The following is a 24,677-nucleotide window of genomic DNA, read 5'->3' as shown; positions in this document are numbered from 1 at the left end:
TGTCTTCAGAGGACGAGCGACGGGTGGCGAGCGTTTGTGGTGGGCGAAAGAAAATATGAGCCATCGTGGTACAAGGGCATCAGTGGGTAAAAAAAACATCCACACCACCAGTCGAATGAAGAAAACAAAATATTGCGTACGCTTGCTGTAGTCGCGATACTGTACAACTGATGGTGAAACAGTACGATAGTGAAGCAACAGCAACGGAAAGGCAAAACAAAACACATCAGCAGCTGCTCCTGAACAACACTTAAAATTTATTGTTATATGCCTTGCTTTACTCCTCGAGCGTTGGGGCACGGGAGCAGAGGAGCGTCCAGCGGCTCTACCGACGACAACCCGATCCGGAAGCACGTCATCGCACGCAAGTGCCCATCCCCGAGGGGGGTCTCGGGCCTATCCCTTTCGAGCAAACCTTCTCTAGCGGAGGATTGGGGCGGTGCCCCTTGTGAGGAGGAGTACACTTTATTTTTACTGTCCCCACTGAACTATCGCTCGCTCGACGTTTGTCTTATCTGCTTGGCTCAATAGTCACCGTTGGGACTGGGCGTGGGTTTGAAGAAGGCTGAAGCTTGTAAATTTCGATGACTTTTCCCTTCTCTCCGGACTGTCTTCTTCGACAGCGCTGAGACCGTGTACTGAGGTACGCTTGCTCCTCATACTTGAGACAATGACCTCTGCTCTGAGTAGTTGGAAAAGTAGAAAAAAAAGCACACAGTAGTAGCAACTCGGAAACAGAACCCTTAGGCTTCACCGGTTCAAACAATGAATGGACTAAGATATCCTTTAACCGACTCTACAACACTCCCCCAGTCCCGTGCTACCACACCTAAAAGGATAGCTTTTGTTCCTGTTTTTATAGCAGAGATTTTTTTTTGTTTGAAAACAAGGTTAAGACATTTTTACGCACTTCATACAAAACCACACCAGCTCGAAAGCGAAGAAAACATCACTCTCCCTCCCTTCTTCCTTCCTATAAACAGAGCTGGCAATTGCACAGATAAACGAATCGTAGTCCGAGGTGCAAGAGCCTCACTCTTTATCGAAACCTTTACTACGTCAGTCTGAGCTGGATTGCTGGAAGTTTATGCCTTTACCTTCAATCAAAGTGTCTGTGAAGATGTGTGTGTGTGGGTGCAGGATTGATGGGCTTGAATCCGTTTGTTTTACTTCCTTTTTTCGTGTATTGCGTTCATTTGGGATAACTTAACCTTTGCATATCCTAAACTAAAACCAAACAATAACCCCACGCAAACGTGGGCTTGTGGGAAATCTCAAAGGACATGCCAAATTATGGAGGTCTAATGGAGCCCTACTCATTAAAAGCAAAAACTTTGGGGTCACAGATAAAGTTATGCCCTTCATCTAATCAAAGCATTGCATTGCGAACGTTCCGGATTTACTTTCAACACGGCTGGCTTCGGCTAGTCTGAAGTCTTGGCTGCCTTCAATGTATTACTATTTCCCCGGGGTTGGGATAACCTTTGGCAATACTCGTAAAATTCCATCACAAAACAGGAAGACGCAAATAATGTCAGCTTCTAGGGCAGTGGCCCATTCAAACTACCAACGTTCACTGTGGTTGGTTTGCTTTTAAGCGTTGCATATTCCAAACTTCAACCAGCAGCGCTAGCACAAAAGTTGAAAAGAATTGCTATAAATTTTTGTACCAAAAACACAAAACAGACGGGCAGACGGGCATGTCCAGACATTTCTGATTCCTTTTTTCTCCTTCCGCATATATTATGCTTCTCTCGCCTCATTGAGCACGCCCATGCGGCATCAAACATGTTCCGACTCATATCCTAAAAGTGACAAGGAAGTAGAGCCGTTTCATTCTATCTATTTGCCGTTCGGTGGAGCGTCGTGATCCGACACACATACACACAAACACGCTGTTTTTGTTCACACACTTGCCTCGGGGAATAACTTACTATGGTCGCGAAAGAGTAGATTTTTTATTTCTCCAACAAAGCTGTACGGGGGTTTCTCTTTCTGGGTGGCAAAATTATCCAATCTAATTTATTACCCTCTTGAAATATACAGTGAAAAAGCGATGCTGCAGCATTTACGCTTCACGCGTTTCAATTCCTCTCGAACTAAACACAGCTGAAAGAATGTTTTATCGTTTTTGGTTTGCCTTTTTCATAGGCGTAAATTATGGTAAATCTGGTTAGCTTTTATCTCCGCTCTGATCGAAGCCGGACTTTTTTGTTGATTACGTTTAGTAATTTATTCATACCCCCGCGTGCGTCACGCTTACAGATTAAAGGTTAAAGTGTTCGGTGGTACGAAAAACTATCTAATAACGCACGACACGAGTACTCGGGGGTTTAAAACAGTTTTGATGCAAATTTGTTGCCATCAAATTTTCAAAACCGAAATGAGGAAGACTCAACAAGCAAACAAGTGAAAAATAAGCTCAGAAAGTAGAAGTAGAAGCACAGTCAAGTACAACTAGAGTATAAAGTTTCCCAAGAGTTTAGTGCTTCACCCAGAAATGGAAAAGCATCCCAACACGACCAACAAACAAAGGAACATGTGCAATCATATTCGGCACTCAGTCGAATGTTCGTTGAATGTAATGAATGCGTCTGGAGGGCACGTGTTCTCTCCAAACACGAACCAGATTCTTTGTTCGGAAGCCATGCATGTGTGTATGTGGAAGACGAGACATATCGCAGTGTCTCAAAAAAAGTGAGTGGTGCTCGCCCGGCACATAAGTCAAATATGTCGATGGCAATGTCTGGCATATGCCGCACAGCAACACCGTATGATGCAACCGTAAGAGGATCGTTTGAAAAGATCTTTTACTGGAGATCGTAGAAAAAAGGCAGGAGTAAAAGTGGAGTCCCAAATGAGTATATCATGCCTATGTGTGTCTGGGGCCAATGTTTTATGAAAGCATATTCTACTGTCTATCAACGGTTGATAAAAATGTAGCAGTCTTCCTCTATCATCGCCTTGTCGCACTGTGCTTTAATTCTATTACCTCTGACAGCTTATTCGATACTTGTCGCGAGAGTCTGCCGTTTGCGTCATAAAACTGATATCCCTAAAAGCTTCCCTCGGGGAATGACTTGTTTACCGATTCGTAGCTAATTCTCACGCTTTTTAGGCAGCGCCGGAAGCCTAGCTTTCACCGTTCCCTAGCCGATGAAGGAAAACAAGATGCGCTCATCTCACCGAGGAGTTTTATTTTCCGCTTATAGCCTAGTACCTGATTCAGTCGATACGATGGACGCCTTCCTGCGCCGGTTGTCCCGATGACAAATGGGTCATTAAATTTATCCTTCTATTTGTGTTGTGATTTTTCCCCTTTCTCCGGCACTTTCCCATCGCACTCGCACTTGCTGCCAGGAAGTGATTTCCCCGGGAATGCAGAGCATCGATATTGAAAGTCCATTAAACACCGTCGCTGCCAGAGTTGATCAAAACACCGGAAAAACAAACGTACACTGAACAGCTTACCGCGAGTAATGGAGTGAAAATACTCTCTGAAACACTTCTCTCCGCTCTCTGCCCTCTGCCGCTCGCCTGCGGCACGATCAGGAAGGAAATTTACGACAATCCATCGCATCCCTCCACCAACAAGCCGTAAATCGAGCGCGTAGCAGGAGCAGTGCGCCGTTTCGAATCGTCGTATCCGATGACACAATTCACGGTTCAGCACAGTTTGCCGAGGTGGATGTCCTTCTTTGCCCGATCGGTTTACTGACCCCGTTTCTTTTAGCGAGCTTTGACTTCGAGCGACGCTTCCGGTTGTCCCATGATGGAAAACGTCCCTCCTTCGTCACGCCAGTGGGAAGATCTTCCAGCACGGCTTTCTTTATAACGTCATTAACATCGTTTCACGACCCACTTTCACCGAACATAATCAGCCTTTTTTTTCGAGCCGGAGAGTTGGATGGATTGCACGAAAACAATCTAATTTGTACGCCGATTTGGCAGTTTTCCACCACCGGCAAAGTGAATCACGTCCGGTAATTGCGTCCATTCGTTTCAATTCCGATGACATCGTCAAGGCAAACATAATTTCTGCACGTATCGCATAAAAAGCACGGAACGCGCGCGACTCCAATGCTTATGGGAAATCAGGCCAAAAAACGTCACTGCAGATTCCGGTGGGTGTATGCAGTTGCCGCCCATCCGGATGGATAGACCGCAATGTAATGGAGTCATCTTCGAGCGCATACATCATTTAGCATCGGAATCCATCGAAGACTGTACCGGCATGGCAGCGCCTGCCCGGGTACAAGTTCATTAATTTCAATTGATAATGTGCTTCCGTCCCATTGCCTTACGTTCGGCGTGGTCTCAGCAGGGCGGTCCCGTGGTGTGGCACCGGACGGCTTGTCTGACAAATTTACGATTCCCATAGTCGTCATCCTTCCCCTCCTGCCGATCGCTCGTACTCTTCCGCAACCGCAACCGCCGCGGTCGAGCGAAGGTGGATCCATCAAACGCCGTTCCCTCGTCAGCATACGCCCTCACTCGCGCAAATGAATGTGACAGCGGCAATTCGGGATATTCGCTTAGTCTTTCGCTATGTTTAATGATCCACCGCGTGCAGCTCCACCTCGGGGGTGGTCCATTTACATAAAGCAGGAATACACGCGTGTGTGCTGCTGTGTCGTTGGACCAGTACACGGCGCACTGTACCGCTAGATTGAAATTCGAGAAGCGAAATCATTTGTCTTGGTTATGTACCGTCCCCGTGGAGAGCTAGTTCCCGCTAGCCCGTCCGATTCCCCGCCAGAAGCCCAGTCGCCATTAAATGCCCAAACATGACAGCACGGTATGGATGAAAAATACTTTGAATCTGCCGGCCCGAGCGCGCGCGCGCTCACCAAGACGGGCACATTTTTCGGATGCTTCCGAAGCAATTTAAATTCTTTACAAATAATTAAAATTTACTATCTGTCTTGCGTGCGTCACCCACCACTGAAGTGGTGTTGGACGATTGCTGCTGCGATAATAAATAGCATCCGTGCGTGCATGTGAGAAAAACCAACAGCAGCAAGCAACAGAACAATTCCCGCTTCCATCATTTTAAGCATTTAACACCACGCAATCACGACAGCACGACCACCCGCAAATCAGGTCATACCGAAGCTAAAGTGACCTAGACAAGTCGAACAGAAATCAAAGACAAACGAACAGAACAAACAAAAAATAAACCCCCGAAAGAGTGTACCAGCGATCAGCTACGGATTGCAATCTTTAAACCAATCTTACCGATTTACATCGACACACAGGGGGAAAACCCCAACGAGCAATGGTTGGTAAACATTCAATTTCTTTGCGCTGCTCCAAGAGCCAATGGACGCCACCACATCATACGCACGCACGGCAAGCCCAACATAAATATGGTTTTCTCGCGATCGCGGGGGAAAAAACAAAAGCGAACCCGGCAACGATAGAAAGCAACAAGAAAGCGAGATATAAATGTATGTTATTATTTTTAGCATTACACAAAATATTAATAGTACTCGACACCGACACCTTGCCCACCCCGGCTCTCCTTCCCGAGCCGTGAACGATCCGAGAGATCAATGGACGGTTGCCCTGCTTGCCGTTCGGTGTTGATCAACGCGTACGCCGGTGCCGCTGCCGCTGTGTTGGTGAGACGACGCGGAACGCGCACCGTCAGCATTCGACAGCCATCCGAACACACGCTGAAGATTCCCTCTGTTGTGGGAGACTTTCCTTTGTTTTCCTTACGATAATTTTACGCGTCTTAATGTTTTCAGTATGCGCGATCCCTACACCAAGCCGCGAGCGCGCGCTCGCTCGTCCGGTACGACGTCTTCGGGGTGGGGTGTTTGTTTGCCGGGGCTATTTTTACTGAAGCACAAGATACACGCCGTACCGTGTACCGTCCGCTTGCCATCTGCTTCCTCCCTTGTGTGGCGCTAACTTACACCACACATTCCTAATCCCCCTTTTCAAAGGGAAGCAGTTTTCTGTGGCCAAGCCTAAGGCTGTAACCGTACAACGTGCTCGGGCTAGGCCTGTGCAGTGTGCGGTGGAAAAGATATTTGAATCGAATTCTAGCTCGTCGAGCAGAAGCCACTTGTGCCGGGCGGCCTCTTGAACGATCATCTCCGCTGATCACTAGCTTGGGAGTCGGCGGGATGGGAATAAATGTTCTTTCTTTCTCCTGCCCTCAGCTCTTGTTCTCTTGTTCTGCTTGCTTTCATTTCCCTCCCGATCGCGGCACAGTTGAATTAGATTTATGCGAAATTCAACGAAATTTATGACGAAAAGGGTGTGCTGCCACGCAACAATTGAGATTAATTCTCTAAGTGAAAGATTATCCGCTCTCGCATGTTGAGGCCCGCGTACGACAATGAAAAAGAAGGAGGGTCGAAATTTATGATCCAAAGGAATGGCGTTTTCTTTTTTTTCTTTTTCGTCATGTTCAACCGCAACCATGCGTGCGAGGTACTTAGAAAGACATATTTTACCGACATTATTTTTGAATGTGACATACGGCACCGGGTCACATCAGGTGGGAATGAGTTTGAATCGAAAATAGTGACACGAATACAAAATGTGTATAGTTTCTTATTTATTGTGAGCAATCAGAAACAAAGAACTCGTTGCAGACTTGTTTATGATCTGGCGGGAGATGAATTGGTGTTACTTTGATTGGGGCAGATATTACAAAGGAGCGCGATTAGCCTTCTGTATGAGAGGAGTGTCCTGTATGTTCACTTACAGGAAGATTCAGGAAATCTAAAAAAATCTAGAAAGCGGGCTGACAAACATTCAAGGTGTTTTGACAACTGTTACCAAATTTTAAATGTTTTACTAGCATAGGTCAATTTGAGTAAAAAAAAGACATGCCATCAATCATTATACAACTTGTTTTAAATGCCTGCCATAATTTCTGCTATCATTCGTAAATGTTTAAGCTCGCCTTACGATGATCGTTTGCATTATTATTGGCCATGAAGTTGTTCCCGTGTTTGGGTATCGTTTGCCCAATGAATTCATCGCCATATAAATCATGCACGAATGTGTAAAGCAATAACTGACAGCGCGCCAAAAATGAGCATCGTTTTACTGTCGTGCTTGAGCTGAACATATAAAAAAAAAGTTTAAGAGCACTCCAGCATTCGACCCGAAATTGCGAGATTTTTCCTCATCTTTTCTGGCTCCCCTCGTTGCCGACGTTGGTTTTATGGGGAGTCCATTTTTTTTCTTTGTTTGCTTCGGCATTAAGTACGACTTTGCTCTAGTTCGCACGCTAAATGCCTTTGGATGGAAAATTCACCCCCAAAGTACCGAAACGAAAGTTTGCGTAGGAAATTTGCACTTTTTTCTTCACCAGTATATCATGCTCAACAAGCAGCACAAGCAGTGCTTTATAAAGAGCGTAGCGAACAGTGATGGAAGGAATTGGCGAATGAGTAGTTAAGCAGTTTGGATCTAAAATCATAATCAACAGTCGGCAAGCCCACTCTCACATTCATGCGACTACGTAATGCTGCAGACAGCAACGTTTGCCGCGAACAGCCATTTAGTGGAGCAATAAACTCTTCATCTTTACTATCGTGATACAATCTAAATTTGATTTCGGAATGCTTTTCTGAGCTACCCGTAGCGCAATCGTTCAACCATTCCGTAAACCACAACCGACGCTCTTGGGATGTTATTTTGAATGAACTTTCATAAACACACATACCACACACACACATACACACTCACCGCCAGTCGAGCAATCCGGAGAAACAAAAATGAAATCACTGTAGGCACCTCGTAAAACTGAGCCGTACCATCCTAACTCTTTTACCGCACACTCTGCTCGCAGGATGTCGACGACACATGCGACACGGATCGGGCGCACAAGATTGGCCGTACCGGACACTCTGCTTCCCCTGTGCTGTGCTGTGGGAAAACCTTGTGTTGGAAAGCACTCACATAGATATAAACCAAAAAACTTTATCCCTTCATCTTCCACATGCCACGGCGGCGGCGGCGGCGACGGCGGCGAGAGAAAAGATATGGAAAAGATCCAGATTAGATTTATAGTGATTTGAATTTGACGAGCGGAAAGAATTAACACCATAACTCTTCAATTTCCCCGACTGAGAGCGACAAACCCTAGCGCGCGAGGCGAGAAAAGCATACGGAACAAAAATTGACTGCCGAAATGAAAAAGGAGAAAAAACAGCCCCGTTTTGGCGGGCTAGGCAATGCACCTTCCGGCGGCTCAGGCACCCGACGCCCAGTGGCACGCGCCCCTATGTCATTGGGAAATTGGGTCTGGAAAGTGCAGCTGCCGAGTGGAAAGTGAGGATGAGACTCGGTGTGATAAATTTTGTTTATGACGTTCACGCACGCACACGCACTCCGGGAGATGCGTTGATGCGCTGTGCGGGAAAGAAGCAACCAACAGCCTGCCCGGAGGCGATGTTTCGAAAGATGAGGAAACTGTTTTCGGTTGGACCAGAAAGGGTTTTCATGTTGTTCGATTTTTTTATTATAAAATACGCTTTAAGCTGAATGTTGAACTAAAGCAAAACAACAAGAACAAGCACGATTACGATACACGGTGTGTCACCTTCAACGCAATACAGCCATGAAAATCAGGAACATGAAGAGGGAATGGAAATGAAAACTGTTCATAAAACAGGTGTGGAATCATCTCTGACCGCACTGACGGGACCGGCAGTCCGCGTGTAAACGCTTTATTTTTCAACCAGTTTACCTCTCCCCCCGAAGCAATCCACCGCTGCCAACGTGCGGGGATGAGGAAAACATCATTGAGCGCGGACACACTCGACGTAAGATATATGTGTGGTATCATAAATTATCTACAGCAGCAACACATCACCAACCAAAGCGGAGATTTGCCCGAACGCAAGCAGTGAGAGATTGCCCCTATCGGATGGTTTATTTTTTCCTCCCTTGCGTCCCATCGGTGGGCCCTACTCCCACCACCTTGTGACATCGCTGCTGTGGCATTGATGAGTGGGCCCACTGGCAGGACAGCAAATGCTACGGAAGTGCTACTTCCTATAGCAGGCGGGCGGTTATCATGCCGATGAACCCCAAGGAAGGCTCATCTCACTGGCGTTCGCGGTTGATCTTCCGACCAGTTTGGCCTCCCACCCTCGGTCTTCGAGAGCGATGTGAGCTACCAGCCAGCTATTTATACCACAAACAATCAGAACACTCGCTCCGACGTTCATACTTGTTCCTTGTCGGTATGCCGCAGTTCCACAAACCCGGAGGGAACATTTCTGTCCCTACGCTTACCCTGCTAGGTGTGATAATTAATAGCGTACCAGCGGAATTCGTCACTGTGCTGCTGCTGCTGCTGGTGGTGCTGCTGGCCGCAAATGTTTTCCCATGGAGCATCAAAGTTTCCGTGTTGCCTTTTTTTTGTTCCATGTCCCGAAAAGAGCAACGGGAAAGTGACGCACACACTCCGCAAAAGGTTCACGCGGGGCCAAACGAAAAGCCGCCCACATTGCCCCACAAAGATCGTGCCAGTGGCTCGGTGGTTTCCTTTTCGCCGCGCGTCGAAAATGTGGCTACCCATCTGGTACGGCGGTGAGCTGCACACGAACGTGCACACGCGCACACAGCCCACCACTTCAGGGCAAGATTTGTCTGCTGTTGAGCGTTAATTAAGCTGGAAAATCCACAAGCACAGTCACACACTCACACACGTGCACGATCCTATGCATGCTCATTTTCCCAGGTAGCTCGGGACAAGCGGAGCGGTTGAACCCGGGACAGGAGAGAGAGAGCAATTTATTGACTGACCAGGGCATGACACTGAAAAATTAGCCCGTCCGTCCATCGTTCTCGGGGTTGGAAAAGCTTGGGCAGCATTATCACGTCATTTACACATCGTCAGCCCCGTTGGAACGGGGGTGTTGGGCGTTCGGTGGTATGGCGGTCGGCTTTTTTTATTCCGCTCAATAAAGCAATCTGCTTTCCATCGCCAAACCTGACGTTCGTTTAAAGATTCCGTTGTTGTTGCCAGCGTTGTTGTTGCCAGCGCCAAATTGAATGTTGCACTCTCCTGCAAGCGTTTGGTTTTGTAATAAATTTAATTTCTTCGTACAGCTTTCTGTGTGCCTTCAACAGGCTTTTAAATATTCGTTCCTCTCATATTCTACAAAACTTTAGTCATATTTTCACGTCCCACTCCCACACACACAGCGTAGCATTTTAATATGCACGTAATCCTTATATTTCTTTCCTCGGTTCCTCACATTTGCGTTAGAAAAGCGATTTTAAAATATGCAATTGAAAACTTTCCAAATCACAACTTCCAACTTCATCGGCACGGAACCTGTTACGCGGTGCGAGTGTGTTTGGCTTTGATGTTTTGCGCTGTCATTACGAGACCCCACGAACGCCAGCAAGGGATGCTTTAAAAAACAACCCTCCATCCTGGCGTTATGAAAAACAGTTCACTTCATTTGTATGCTAAACGTTTTCCAAAATGAAACCTAATTAGATCGATCGACTAGCGTCGCTTTTCCACGCCGTTGTTGTAATGAAGCGCCGGGAAACACTTCAATAGCGAGTATCTTCACGTTGCGACATTGCCTTCATTCTAGGAGGTCTACTGCAATGCGGATTTTTCGGGAAACGGAGACATTTTCCCTGAGCTGAGCGAGAGAAGGGGCTGGATCTATGCAACGTCTTGTCGCCTTTAAGAATCAATGCCCTACACCAAGATAGGATCACATTAATTGTATTAAGCGTGACAACTTCATACATAGGTTTGTCAACAAGTACCGTTCAGCCACGTCGCCTCGGGTTGAAAATCAATGTCGTACAACCAGCTCCAGCCACTCGTTTCGTCGCTCGTGGCATGCTGCCAACAAAGATTCACATGAGAATCGAACCCATCCCAACCCCACTCCAGCCATGACTTGCTACGTGATGTTACTGTCTTCACGATTGTCACCATGAAAATCCACCCATGCTCCACCCGGAAAGACGGACGTAATGGTAACCGTTTTTCCGTCTTCCGTTTTATGCCAACACGGCCAACACTTGCATCGACTATCGGTGCAATTGAGACACTTCGCTATGCTCTGAGCAGAATAATCAGAGTAGCTCTGGAAGAATGCATTTGACCACTTCTTGCAATGAGTTAAGTGTCCCAAGTGGTCACCCATCAGCACCTTCATCTTCGTCAATGTGGCCTTCGATACGATCCTTCCAAGCCGAGCACGGTCAATGACTATCGAGCAGATGACCGTACTCTCGTTGATTCTTGAACTCAACGTGACCAACTTTACCCCCGTTAGCTGCTTTCTTCCCAGAATTCGTCGTCCGATGATTGAGGTTGTACTATTGATTTGCTACGGACATATTTAGAGGAACTTCATTGGGATAAAATCCGCTGCCATTGAATCAGTATCTACTTCACTAGATGATACGACGTTGCAGGACTGACTGAGCGTCCGTTCTCTACACAGCAGCCGACCCCAAACAGCGGCAGAGATACATTAATTAGCCCCAGAACCAACGCCAACCTTCCACGCCTTAATGCAGAAAGTTAGCCGCTCTCTCTCTCTCTTTCTCTACCCCACATTGTCACTTGCATCCTCGCAAAACCACACGAAACTTCTTCCCACATACTTACGTGACCGTCGTTAACCGTACAAGGAATTCACTTACGACAACCGTCCTGGGTTGGGTCGTGCGTGTACGTGCGTGTGTTTGTGGCAATGAAATCTACCATATTGCGCACCCCACTAGCCTAGAGTTTGCTCACTTGGAAGTCCCCATGCGTCCGGGTGTGTGTGTGTGGATAGTGTGCTAATTAATTGCCCCCCGGAACGGTTGGATTAATTAAAAAACAAACAACCATGCGTCTCCATTGCGGACACCGACCATCCCGACCCCCTTTGGCCAGTCCCGTGCGGTCGAATTCGATGAAATTAAGTGCGAACAATAGGATTGTTTATTGTTTTAGTCCAAGTTGAGCGATGGCCAGCAGCAAAGTGGCGCAGAGGTCTGTGTGCACCTGGTTTTTACTCGGGTTTGTTTTTCTTTTTTGAAGAATTGGCTGGTTTCCATCTTGCCAGAACCGTGTCAGAATCGTTCATGGCTACAGTTTCGCTTCCACGAGACAAAAGGAAACGACCACACCAGTGTGCTTCAGCAAGCGTTATGATCCATCAAGTGCCGACCCGCTGAGGATGGTCGTTTGGGTGTTGGTCCGCAAAACCGGTACAATGTTTGGAGGAAATTTGAGAGAAAACAATTATTTAAACAACGCACACCACCCTGAGCGGCACACGACAAGCGTACCGGGCAGCCGAATCCATTCCGCGAAAAGATTAATAATTATGAGCGTTATTTTTGGTCCATTGTTGAATTTTGAGGAAGCTTTGCTTTCCTTTTTTTCATTTTCTCTCCGTTTCGGTACACTTTTAAATGATTGCCTCGCCGATCCCCTCGGGTAACCACGGAGAATGGATGAATGTACCAATCTACCATAAAATCGTTCCCAATGTGTTGTTGTGAGATGAAACGTTTCAACATACAATCAAACGCCCGGCTAGCTTCCGCTGCCCTAGCTCCGCTCTCCACACGGCTCGGGGAACCATCTGGAGTGCCGAGGAGAGCAGCTCGACCAAACCCCTGGTGGGATGTTGCAAAAAAAATAAAGGCGGGAAGCACACAACGCAACGGCAACACAACAGTATACATACAAAACGCGCGCACCCGGATGGTACGGAGAGCACATCCGGAGCGGTACACGAGAAATGACATGTCCAAGCTATTCATAACATGCTAATTTATTTTGATAAACATTAGTACGTACGAGCTGTTGGAGAACGTTTAGGAATTTGGCCACGGACACTACGCAGAGGGAAGGAGATAGACAGAGAGAGAGAAAGAGAGAGAGAGGATGAGCGCGAGCGCGTGGGCCAACGAAGGATTCCAAAATGTTCGCGCTGCCCCTATACCGGCTACCGGCATGTGCTTCTTCCTTCTCGTTGGTGACAAATGTTCAACAGGTGGACCACCGAGCGGTCGGTGGATCGTTTTCCTAAACTCTTCTCCTTTCCACTTCTTTTTCTTCTTAATTCCCTCATCTAATCGCCCATGTAACCGGACATTCGCATCCGCCAACTTTGGGAAAATGCTAAATTAGCGCACGCTACTAATTCCATGAATTAATAGACTCGGACGTCGGACGAAGTGCTGGAGATTAGTTTAAAATGGTGTGTTTGGGGATGCAGCCAAAGTGTCATTTAGCCAAGAACCTGTGTCCATTAGGCGTTATGTTGTTTTATGATTGCTCACCGTTCGCGAACGGCGTGCCAGCGTGGCAATTAGTTTCGATTCGTCGAAACACAGGCGAAAGGAATCGAAAGACGGTGCTGAATCTTTTACGCGCGCGATGGTTTACTGCCACACTGAAATTCGAGCTGTATACAACGTTGCTTTAACACACTGCTAAGCAACAGAAGTGCACACAAACACACTTGAGAGGTTTGGAAGCTTTACGCTCGGGTGCACTGCAATCTTCTTCCCAGCCCTCCCGGCTCAAGTGATTAAGAAACTTTGCCACACTGTGATGATCATAAAGCTATCTGAGAGCAAAAATGTTGATAGTTTTCCCAGCTCTTGCTACTGCGAATTACCGCGCGGAGCGGTACATCAGAAGCGCAAGTTCGGCATTGCATTGTAATCGGCATTGCTACGTTGTGCTTTGACACAAACACACACACACACACACACACACACACTGCTGCTAGTTTGCTTCTACTTGACTTTTACAGTTTGAAGTTGTTTTTTCTCGTGATCCGACTTCGTACGTACGTACGCTTGTACAGCACTCCAACCGTGCAAGTTTTACACCCAACCTCTGTCCTCTTTACCACCACTATCAGAGGGAAATGCGAAAAATGATGTTAATTTTCCAACTGATTTGTTTTGTCTGCTTTTGTCATTCTGTTTTCCAGGGCACCAGAAAAGCGTACGCTCAGCCTACAGACTTCCACTTTCCCGCTTGGTGTACTTAGCTCGAATACGACAGCAAAATTCTCGTCACGATTGTGCACCAGTTTCCTATACGCTGCTGCTGCTGCTGCTTCTGCCACTGCGAACGAAGCGGAAGTCACAGCAGAAGAATGAGAACTCCGATCATGTTACTCGACGCAAGCTCGACACTGCGATAAAGTGTGTAAGTTTTATTAAACCTTCCCGGCATACATTTCCACGCCATTCCACGCCATGTCCCACCGCGTGCTGTTGTTGTGGAAACAGGAGTAAGAATGAAGAAATTGTCCCCGGTTTGCTTCTTTGCGCTGCGAAGCTCATGTTAGCTCACTTTACTTACTGCTAAACTTTTGCCATCAGAAGGGTGAATAATAAGCATCACATGTTTTTGCAATGGACTGGCGTACCAGCAAAAGTCACATGAAAGTGTAATGAAGAAATGATATAAATGTGCTTCAAAGCGTAACCAATTTAAGAGTGTATATGAAGATTTTTGCTTCCATTGGATGGAAAAGCTTACTTTTCATGTGTGCTCCATAAAATGGTATTTACGTCATGATTGCTCATATGTTCTCACAGTATAATAATTATCACCCAACATACAATAAATCGGATACGCATTTCAATGCCATTACCATTGATGTAGGAATTCGGAAGGTTAGGTTCTCATCGCACCCAAATCTCCTGTCAGCCGGGTAAAGCCAGCGCTCGTAGGTGATGAGAGCCGCTTCCTGCCGTTGACAGCGGACTGGCTCACATCTGTGTCATGAATAATATTCTTATTAAAAAGGTCGCAAACATTTGAACTGTAAATTTACGGTCGGCAGCACCCTATGCCAGCCGGTTCAATGCTTTCGACATAACCGGCTCATCTTTCGCCTTGGCAAAGCATGGTTCATATGCGTATTTTTGCAACTCCCTCCGGAACACACACGTAACGACACCGGTAGTATGGAGAGCACCAATTTTAACCGCACCATTTAACCACAAAATGGTGTCACTTTTATGGTGAAGAAAGCAGTCAACAGAAGGTATACACCGGCTGTCATAAACGGAAACGGACATGTACACACATATTACTCATTTTGGGTGAGATACCGCTACCTGGAACCAGCACTTTTCTCCTTTGTTTCCGTTTGTCCCCCGTTGAATGTAAAACCCACTATGCGCAAACTTCTGCAACCATGCTGCTGACGATGATGATGATGATGATGATGATGATGATGTTCGAGAGCTCGAACGCATAAAAGTGATCCCATCAACCCGAAACGAACACGATCCGGACGTCGCATGAAATGAATACAATACTAATTTTGATTAAATTGCATTTTCCACGAAATTACCACGCTTCATGTTACCCGGGCAACGATTTCGGGAAAAAGCACCGGGACATATGTTCCACTCGCCCTCTCGCGCACTTTCTCGGTCCATCTCTTTTCCCATCCCTCTCTCTCCCTCTCTCGCGCTCTTTCACTGTCATTCATTTTTCATCGCTCTTTTCAAGGACAATCAATTTTTAAGTTTTGCGAGCAGAAAGGGAATGCAATCACTCGTGTCGAAAACAACAACGCCCTCATTGGCAGGAAAAATGAAAACGGCGAAGCGACGTATCCGTCTGTTGGGCCAACAAACAACAGACAAAAACGAGCGGCTTGAAAACTGCTGATGAAAATCATTTCAAGTTTCTCTTTGTTCCGCTCAGCTTTTGCGGCAATTATTTTGTCCACGCACTTCGATTTACTTGCGCGCGCTTTTATTTGCATTTCTCGACTGTGCATTTGTGCATTTTTCATCTTTCTTTCTTTCTTTTTGCATTGCAAAAAACGTTTATCGCTGCACCGATAGTAGTACAATGTAGTGTTCTTGCTTCCGTGAGCATGTACCCTCTCCCGCAGGGGCCGTGCGAGCACGTGGCAATCATTTTCATATCCTCGCACCGCGCACCCCCGATGGGACGCTATTTGTGTTTAATTAAAAACGAGCTTCAAAGCGCTCGATGAAATTGAGTTTCTGACCCGTGGGATGCATGGCGAACTCCAGCCGATAATCGACTGCAGCTGATGAGCGCTTTAGTGCCACGTGTTACGGACAGAGGTGCGTGTGTGTGCGAGAAATGGGTGCAGTTCCGCTTACAAAAGATTTCGATGATCCAATGCACCCGCCCACACGAACAATTTTATCCCAAATGCAGCTACAGGAAAATTGGGCTTGGTATAGAAAAAACATTGGACGCAGAACACAGTAATTCATTTTTCATTCTACACATGCCACGTCAAACTTCAATCCCTCTTCCGGGTGCACATAACGGAACTGCTGCGCTTAAACGAACCGATTGATCGCGGTCTACCAGAGGAAACGCGTTAAAAGTGTCACGTGGAGTCATGTGTCCCCTATACCCGGGCCAGTCCCACAAAAGCCGATAAACCATCGTACATGATGTAATTAAAACGTCTAACGGGGGGTGAGACCAGTACCTATAGAAACACACGCACCGATCACCGTACATTGTAGTCACACCAGGTACGGCTGCAAAAAAAAAACACACAAACACACACAAACAACCCTACCACGAGGGACGGCAAAGGTCACTGGAAAATCGATGAATGGACTGATCCGGTAAAGCTGATCGGGAAAGTAAATTGCCACCGGTCAGCACCTGCAAAGGGCAATGCCGGGCGAAAAGAAATGACGAGAATGTCCCGTGGGTGTTTGTAATGCGTTGAGTTTTCCTCCCTTTCTATTACTCTGAATTCTATACTTCCTGGAAAAAAAGTGCGGTACCGCAGCCCATCACCGTCAATACCTTTTCTACAAAGTGTCGTCAGTGCGCTTCCGACAGGTGTCGACGTTTGACACCGACTTTGCCTCCACTGCAGCGGCACCCCGGTGCCCGATCGGTTCTAATTCTGTTTCCTTCAATTAATCTGCTGCACTCGAGAGCACCCTCGTGCTGGCTCTGCAAACGACCTCGAATGGGTTCACACTTTTCCTCTAACCATTCACGGGAAGCGGTGTACAAACTTCATTCATAAAAATAAAAGCGGTCTCAATGCTTTCGCTATTTGCAAAACCCCCGGACTTCATTCATTAAGATGAGGAGGAGTCGCGAGCCATCGCGCTTGCGGGAAGGGGAAGGAACGCGATGCTGATCACCACGGCGTACGGCGCTCTGGCGCGTAGTATCAAAACGCTGGCAGAAACCACGACAAGCAACGCATACGCTGCGCGTTTGCGTAACACCGCAACGCACCGGGACATGTGACACGAATGCGCGTATAAATACGCACCGCAAGGAGTGGATCTAAATTCCACCAACCCATTACGAACACTTTCTGCCTGGGGAGTGGAGAATCGTTGATGGCAAGAGGATCGAGTGAGATGTGTGAGGCAGAAGCAAGCCACAGCAGCTTCACTTTCCACCGTGCGAGGTGATGATGAAAATAATTTTCCCCTTATGCACTACAGCTGAAAGGGTAAAAAGAAATTTCATCCCGATTTCATCCCTCGTCTTCTGCACAACGCAACAACGGTGACAGTGTCAGCAAGCCGGCCGGATGTGAGGATTTATAATTAGATGCCATAATTTTAATACCACACCATAGGCCCGGGTGCATGTGAGGTGCACAGGGCGGGCAGGGCAGAGCAAATCTTGCAATTGGCCCTCGGCAGGAAGTGCTAGAATCAGGAAGTGTTTTCCCACTGCACGCAGCACACTACCAAGGTGGGTGGCTTGAAATTGTTTGGCCTTGCATGAAACAAGGAGATCATTAAAAATTAACGCTTAAATAACTTGCATTGTAGAAAAGGCGACCGCCTTACAATTCAATTACAGCATACCATAATGCCATACAATGTTGTAATGGGAAGACGGTGAAGCACGGCCGGAGACCGTCGTTCGGCCGAATGCTTTTCACATATTCAGTCGAAACAATCAGTCCAAGCCATAGTCATTAACATGCAATATTTCAAGACATCGCAGGCAAAAGGAGCGTTTCGAGTGTGTTTGCAGTAAGCAATCCGAAAGGGAATCCGCAAGCTATATTAACAAATCTGCGAACCATCTGCACCCTCTTGTCGATTGTTATTTGATTCCATGTGCCAAATCGGAAAATTCCTTCCCCATCACGTAACCGCACTGGCTGACTGGCTGACTGTTGCCATGAAAAATGATCTCACGCATAAACGCACAAGGGGGATAGCGGGGGAGAGATGGAAAATGGCACGCTTTTCGCATATTCTCATAGTCTTCCTAGTTCCTTGGGGTTGCCTAGATAAATAAAATGCAAAAGAAAAGAACTGAATAGTATTACTTTTTCTCCTCCAAGCCTCACGCAACTGTAACGTTTTTTTAACCTAGACGTTCGGGTGTTTCCTTTCCCGAACCAACAACCGGCAATGATGAAACAGACGCGAATTCTGCCGAATCATATGTAAAAAACATCCCGCACTCATTTTTGGCACAAATCTCTGACAAATAAATCTCAGCATAAATAAAAAGACCGAAAAACACCACAGTGAGTAAAGTGGGGTGGAAACATCAAGGAAAGGGGGCCAAAAGAGAACTGCCATTCTCCTTCCTCCATCCACCTACCGATGTGGTTGATAAATTAAATGGAATAATTTTTCAAATTCAACCATGCTGTTCCCATCACCCCCGTGGTTTCAGCCAAGCACGCCGAATCATTTCAAAGATGATCGACGATTTTGGTCGTTTTTTTTACTTTTTATTTGCAGGCTGCGGGAAAAATACAGTCCAACCGATCCAGGCCCGGGCAAAGACGAAAACATGAAAACAGTCAAAACCCGTCCAAATCCAAAACCCAAATTCGCCGAAATCCTGTCTGTGGTTGGAAGGGAGGATAGGTTAGAATCATCCAGCTCCAGTCACTTTCTCTTTCCGCCCCAAAACCTGCTAGGGACGGGACGGACGAATGGCGCAAAAGTAACACCATCAACACACAATTTCATCGCACGGCCGCCGCGCGCTAACCGCGAGAAGGCAGCGCAGCACCAGAATGTGTGAAAAATGATAAATTACTTCACTCGCTGTTCTCGCCGTTTGCACCGGCCTTCAGCCCCAATTCCACGACCCACCACGGTAAGATCCAAGAAAGCACTGAACAAAATTGGAAGTCACTGCGTGTTGTTGGGGTGAAATCGAAAGTGATAGCGAAACTTCTTCATCTTGCTCAGTTGGCTTGGGCTGGTGTTTTTTTTTTACTCTGCCAAACGGGAATCCTTTCTGCTCAATTGCAAATGAAATTGCGTTTTAAGGCCCTTCACCTTCCTAGTGGGAGAGACTGTTTAGCGTTGGACATTTATTTGCTCGTTTTTTTACGAAACCAATCCAAATACTTGTCATAATAAATTTATTGTTTTTCGGTATCAAATTCGAAGCTTACCTTCCGCCACTGTTGAGACTTAGACGGTATAAAGCCAGTGCCCGGGACTTCGTTATACAGCTCTCGTAAAATCCGTTCACTCGAGCAAATACAGAACAGAAAACACACATAAAATGCACCGACGCCGCCGCCACCGCCGCCAGCTCCATCGAGCGTCTGGGTGCGGTTGATTGATCTTTCGGCGGAAATCAAAGACACACTGTTCGCTAGAAACGAAGGTTTATTGGTCAAGGTATTTCGGCTATTCGGCTCACCCAGTATCCATGGCATCGTGGGCCTACTGTGACGGACGGGCGGTCGGCTACGTTCAATTCCTCCGCATGATGGGATCGACTATATTTGACAGCTCGGAATTAGTTTGTGATTGATAGAAAAAGGAACGATACCATGGAGAGGAGGATTTCACTGATCCCGATACCGGGGTTGGCTTGATGAGAAAATTCGCTGCAGAGTTCTGCTTACCTTTCGGTAAACTACAATTAGGCAACCCACCAAACGATGACGGTTTGCAATGCCGAAACGTATTCAGAGTTCTATTCCTTCCTCCACAGCTCCCCGATGACCGCTCAAATGGATATAAATGGATGGAAGCTCACAATCGAATCGTGTTCGAACCGATCAAATCAAAGCCAGGACCGAAAATTCAAATTCTCCTTTTCGTACTTGTTGATCTGCCCGCCACGGCCACTCTTGAGGCAGCCATTTTCTCACAGCGTTTGCCTAAAATTAAAACACAGTGTAAACATACTTTTTCATGGCAACACATAAAACAGAACCGGGTACGGTTGAGTTCTCCCTCTGGGCGATGGAGGACCCTCCGAAGGTAACGCACAAGCGGCGTGACGATGGACGTCTATAATCGGTGTCTTTCCTTTCGCTGGTTCTCACCTTTCATCGCGTTCCATTACCCACCAGCAACGTAACACCGAGCACAGATTCCCCCACCAAATGGAAGTGATCCCACTGCTCGCTGGGTGGGGTGGGTTGGTCGAATACCGAATGACTTCATTTATCTCACATAACACCACAGCAATCATCATCAAATTCAATAATCGCTTACACATTCCCTTCGGCCGGGCTGTGGGAAGGCTGGGCAGGAAATAGATCAGCTCCTTCCGTCCGTTCTCCCCAAAGTCGGGGCTAGAGATTAGACGTAGTCCTGCGCAAGGGACGACGCCTTCCGAACCCAACCTTTTTTGGCCATTTGGGTGTCATTCAACGAACCATTACGTGTGCCGCTTTAGTGCCTTCCCCTTACACGAGCGCCGCATTTCCAAAGGCGGGCTGAAGTACATTAAATATACATAAAACCATCAGCACAGGTTGAGATCTAGCTTTTATGGCTGTTCTGCCAACCAGGGCACGTCTTGCCATGCTCCCTGCTTCAAACATCCAATGGCAAAATCCATCATTTTGAGGTGGTGTAAATTAAAATCTTTCCAATATGTTAAACTACAAAGAATGGTTGGATGTTTAGTTAGTGTAAGGGAAGGAAAGTGCTCCATGTACAATGTATCTGGGTGTCTCCCAAAATGGCACCAACTCTCGATTATTGAAACCATTTATCATTCAACCGAACAACTACGATATCCCCACTCACGAGAATGTAACCTGTTTAGTAGCTGTCCCGCCCGTGCTGTAAAAAGCGGTCGTAAATTATCTCGAACCATTCCCAGTAGCGTTAAGATGCATTTTTCTATGCACGCTTCTTCGGGAGTCTTCGTGCACCCAAACTAACTTACAACTTTCTCCATTTTCCCATCTCTTTCAGACCCCGATACCCAACCCGCCCGTGGTTTATGTGCGCCCGCTAGACATAACAATAACATTTAAAGGAATCCTATGCTGTTCTGGGTGTACCGATGGTCGTAAAAGTAAAAGTAACAGCCCTTCCCGCGAGACGACTGCTGACTGCTCTAGACGCAAGCAGTCCCCCAGAGATGACGCGCTCTATCACCCGCAAAACCCTACTGGCTGACTAGCAGCGGGGCTGACCACATTCCTTCAAGATTCCACAGAGTGACAGTTTTATAGGAATTTCTCGCATTCTGCTCCTCTCTTTGCAGGATCGGCCCCCGAACATAGGCCGGACTGTGTCGAAGGGTTTAAACATGGCACACGCAATGAATGCCACAAGCAGGCAAACGATCTACACCATGCTGTAAATGTAAAAACAAGGCGTGATCGACGGCACGTGGAAGGAGTTAATTAATGGCCTTGCGGGTTTGACACGTCAATGAGCCACAACTGAGCGAACGCCCAACGAAATGCAAACACAGTTAGATCTGCTTACAAAGTACTGATTTGATTAGTTGTAATCACCACATCCGTCTTTCGACCGATTTGTCTTTTCCTGCTTACTGCCGGTAGCGTTCGATATCCTTCGACAGCAATCAGAAAAAGACGCCTCGGTTGGGAAGCATCCGGCAACGATCCGAAATGAAAGAAAGCGCACAATATTTTAGCGTAACACATACTTTTATTCAGCAGTGCAAGAGAGCCTCAAACAGGGACAAGTACATCTAATCTTTGCCGCTCGGAGATTCGTCAAACTCCGGGTACATCTCCGCCAGCAGAATATCAAACAGGCAATACATTAGATGTTTGTTCAGCACCGGCGACTGCAGCACATCGGCCAAATTGCCCAGTCCTCCCCGCAGGTCCTCCAGGCGCTTTCGTGCCTCTTGCTGCCGTTTCAGCAGCATTGCCGGTGTGGGTTCCGGTTGTTTCCGCAGAAATACGTGCTCCCGTAGCAGATTGATGAGAAACGCTAGACGGCTTTCTTTCAGGCCAGCCCGAATCAGCTTCGCCGTGAGGGAGTTGATCAGCGTGTCGACGGATTTGCGCGAAACGCAACAAAACGCCAGCGCCAGCCGCACGATTAGGAAGGGCGCATTGAGTACCTTCACCACTGTGGAGAATTGCAATACAAATATAATCTTAAACTATATGTTCCGTTGAGAAATGCACCCAACCGTGTACATACGAATGTAAACGAAACATTGCGACGGTCCGCGGACACTGTGCGACAGCAGTGTTGTAGTGTGAGTATTTTTTGAAGCCTTCTTCAGCTCGAACAGATCCCCAAACACAACGCTCTGGCCAGGGATTTTGGTTTTCTTCTTTACCGGTTCCTTCTCCTGCACAACATCCTCTCCAATGTCGGGACTGGAATAAGTAATGCGATGTTATTTCATTTTGCGCCCCAAAAACCATCAAACCGCCTTACCTTTGCTCAATGGAATGCATAAAAGTGCTCATAAATACATCCAAGCTTTGGCCTTTCTCCTTGCGCAGCTTCTGTGTGACGGAGTTGTAAATGTTGTTGCTTGGATGGACATCGTTCAGTGCGTCCCATACCGTGGGCGACTCGGTGGCTTCTATCGGTGCACCATCAACGGCTCCCCTGATAACTTCCTTAAATTTGGTGCTTAGTTTCGTTCCACTGCTACTCGTACCATCGCTTCCCCTACAAAACAAGCAAACCGCTTATAAAGCGTTCTAACGTTCAATTTCTTCTACATCTACCTTTTATCGTGTGGTTCCCTTATTTCACGACCTCCGTAAACGAGGCTGAAATATTCCGACGTTTTGCTAAACTGTTTGAACCACTTTTCCTCCAGCTTTAGCCGTACTCGCTCGTGTGCTTCCGTCAGCGTACCGACTGGGGTGGTTTCTTCGCCATCAAATTGACTGTCGACTGCCTTTACCATCGATTGGTACTTTTGAAGTAGCTTCTCCGATTGCTGGTGCAACGAGGATAGCTTCGTAGGATCGGTAGTGATGTGAGGATCTTCCAATTCTTTATTCAAGTTATCTGTAATGAAAAATAAACAAATTGTTTCACAAAATGCGTTCCCCTGCTGACCATTCACATATCACCTGTTCGTTCGATTTGCCTTACCTACATCCAAATAAAATTGCAACAATTCTACAGATCCTTCCTTGATGAGAAACTGCATAAAGTAGTACAGTTTGTCCTTATCTTCCCACAGAATTTCCTGCGGAACCGTTATATCTCGTGGCACACCACATTCTAGCTTTCGCAAACTGCGACCAACGAAATCATCCAAAATTTTTACCTTCTCGCAATGCTGTACTTTCGCCGCATCGCCCACCTTACGAGTGCCATCTTTCGCACGCTTATCAGTCGCAATTATGATAAGCAGATTGATCAGATTCGGGTCCGCGATAACGTCCATGATGGGTAACAGCACCCAGAATGTCAACAGTTCCTTGATAAGGTTGAAGAAAATCTTGCAGCTCGTATTTTCTGCGGTGAAGAGCCTCGGAATCAGCACCTTCGCTACGCCCCGCAAATAGTTGATCTCGGCTCCACGGTTCAGTACCGCCGGATGGATGGGATACTCGTCGATAACGAACGTTTTTGCCAGCTTGTCCATGGGAACGCGGTCTACGAGCAACATTTTTGCAATGATTTCGTAGTGTATGAATACGGTCGGCAGCAAGCGGTTCATTATCACTCCCGGTGCATCTATTTCCTTGGCTCGCAGCACCAAACGGCAGAGCGCATCGCGCAGGGTGGATTTCAAATGGTACAGAAACTCTTCGTCTGGCGTTACCTGATTATACCAGCTCCGGATGAAGCTGTCCAGTATGTGTGTGAAGAATCTATCTATTGCGTCGTCTAGCGGTTGCTCGATGTAAAAGCCTGCCGACGGTTTCGGCACCAGCACGTTCCGGTTATGCCGTGGGCATCGATCGTTGCCGCAGACGTCGCATTCGTGACGGTTGGATGCATCCTGGAAGCAAGGGTGGCCAGATTAGCGGACCAATTATTTCGCACAATCATCAAGGGCGACCTACATAATCCTTGAATCCGATGAAATCCTTCGCTCGTTGGATGTATCGTCCGAAGGTTTCCTTGTGATTAAGAACAAACACTGCCGCCGCACAGCCATGGATGAAGAACAGCAGGATCGTCAGACCGATGATGTAGCTATACACGGTTGGAAGTTTATAAGATACGGAAGCTACCAGAGCAGAGCCCCGTTCCTTACCTCACATAAAGCGTACAGACGAGGGCAACAGTTAACACGGCTGCAGCAATAACACGAGCAATATCATCTTGATAAAATTTTAACAACACCTCTTTCACATGGTAAAACAGCATGCTCGATGCGCGGGATGGACCAATCGTTTGATGAACCCACTCTTATCAGCAGCTCGAGCGCGCACGAGACGAAATTTACAGCTGTACACACCTACAGATAAATGATTTCTATGCAAAAAAATATGCTACTGCCTGACCCTTTT

At 47.0% G+C, this 24,677-nt stretch overlaps 1 protein-coding gene and 1 long non-coding RNA gene across 2 annotated transcripts in view; one reads left to right on the top strand and one right to left on the bottom strand.

Annotated features, from left to right (window-relative positions):
- Positions 1-21,717, top strand: part of LOC121600484 — a 35,234-nt gene extending 13,517 nt beyond the window's left edge. The window contains exons 3-4 of the long non-coding RNA XR_006005831.1: positions 13,962-14,182; positions 21,172-21,717. This is a non-coding gene — a long non-coding RNA (uncharacterized LOC121600484). The remainder of the gene's footprint in view (positions 1-13,961; positions 14,183-21,171) is intronic.
- A 133-nt stretch (positions 21,718-21,850) lies between these two features.
- Positions 21,851-24,674, bottom strand: LOC121600193 (sorting nexin-14-like). Its single transcript, XM_041928602.1, has 7 exons — positions 24,422-24,674; positions 24,228-24,360; positions 23,305-24,163; positions 22,929-23,217; positions 22,630-22,869; positions 22,387-22,568; positions 21,851-22,311 (listed from the first exon to the last, which is right to left on the bottom strand). Exons 1-7 carry the CDS (start codon positions 24,532-24,534, stop codon positions 21,923-21,925), a joined length of 2,205 nt encoding a protein of 734 aa, XP_041784536.1. The 5' UTR covers positions 24,535-24,674; the 3' UTR covers positions 21,851-21,922.
- Positions 24,675-24,677: the final 3 nt, after the last annotated feature.

Source organism: Anopheles merus, chromosome 3L (assembly GCF_017562075.2).
Source record: "Anopheles merus strain MAF chromosome 3L, AmerM5.1, whole genome shotgun sequence".
Classification (NCBI taxonomy): Eukaryota; Metazoa; Arthropoda; class Insecta; order Diptera; family Culicidae; genus Anopheles; species Anopheles merus.
The sequence above is the reverse complement of the archived record's forward strand: the minus strand, read 5'-3'. Positions and strand labels throughout refer to the sequence as shown.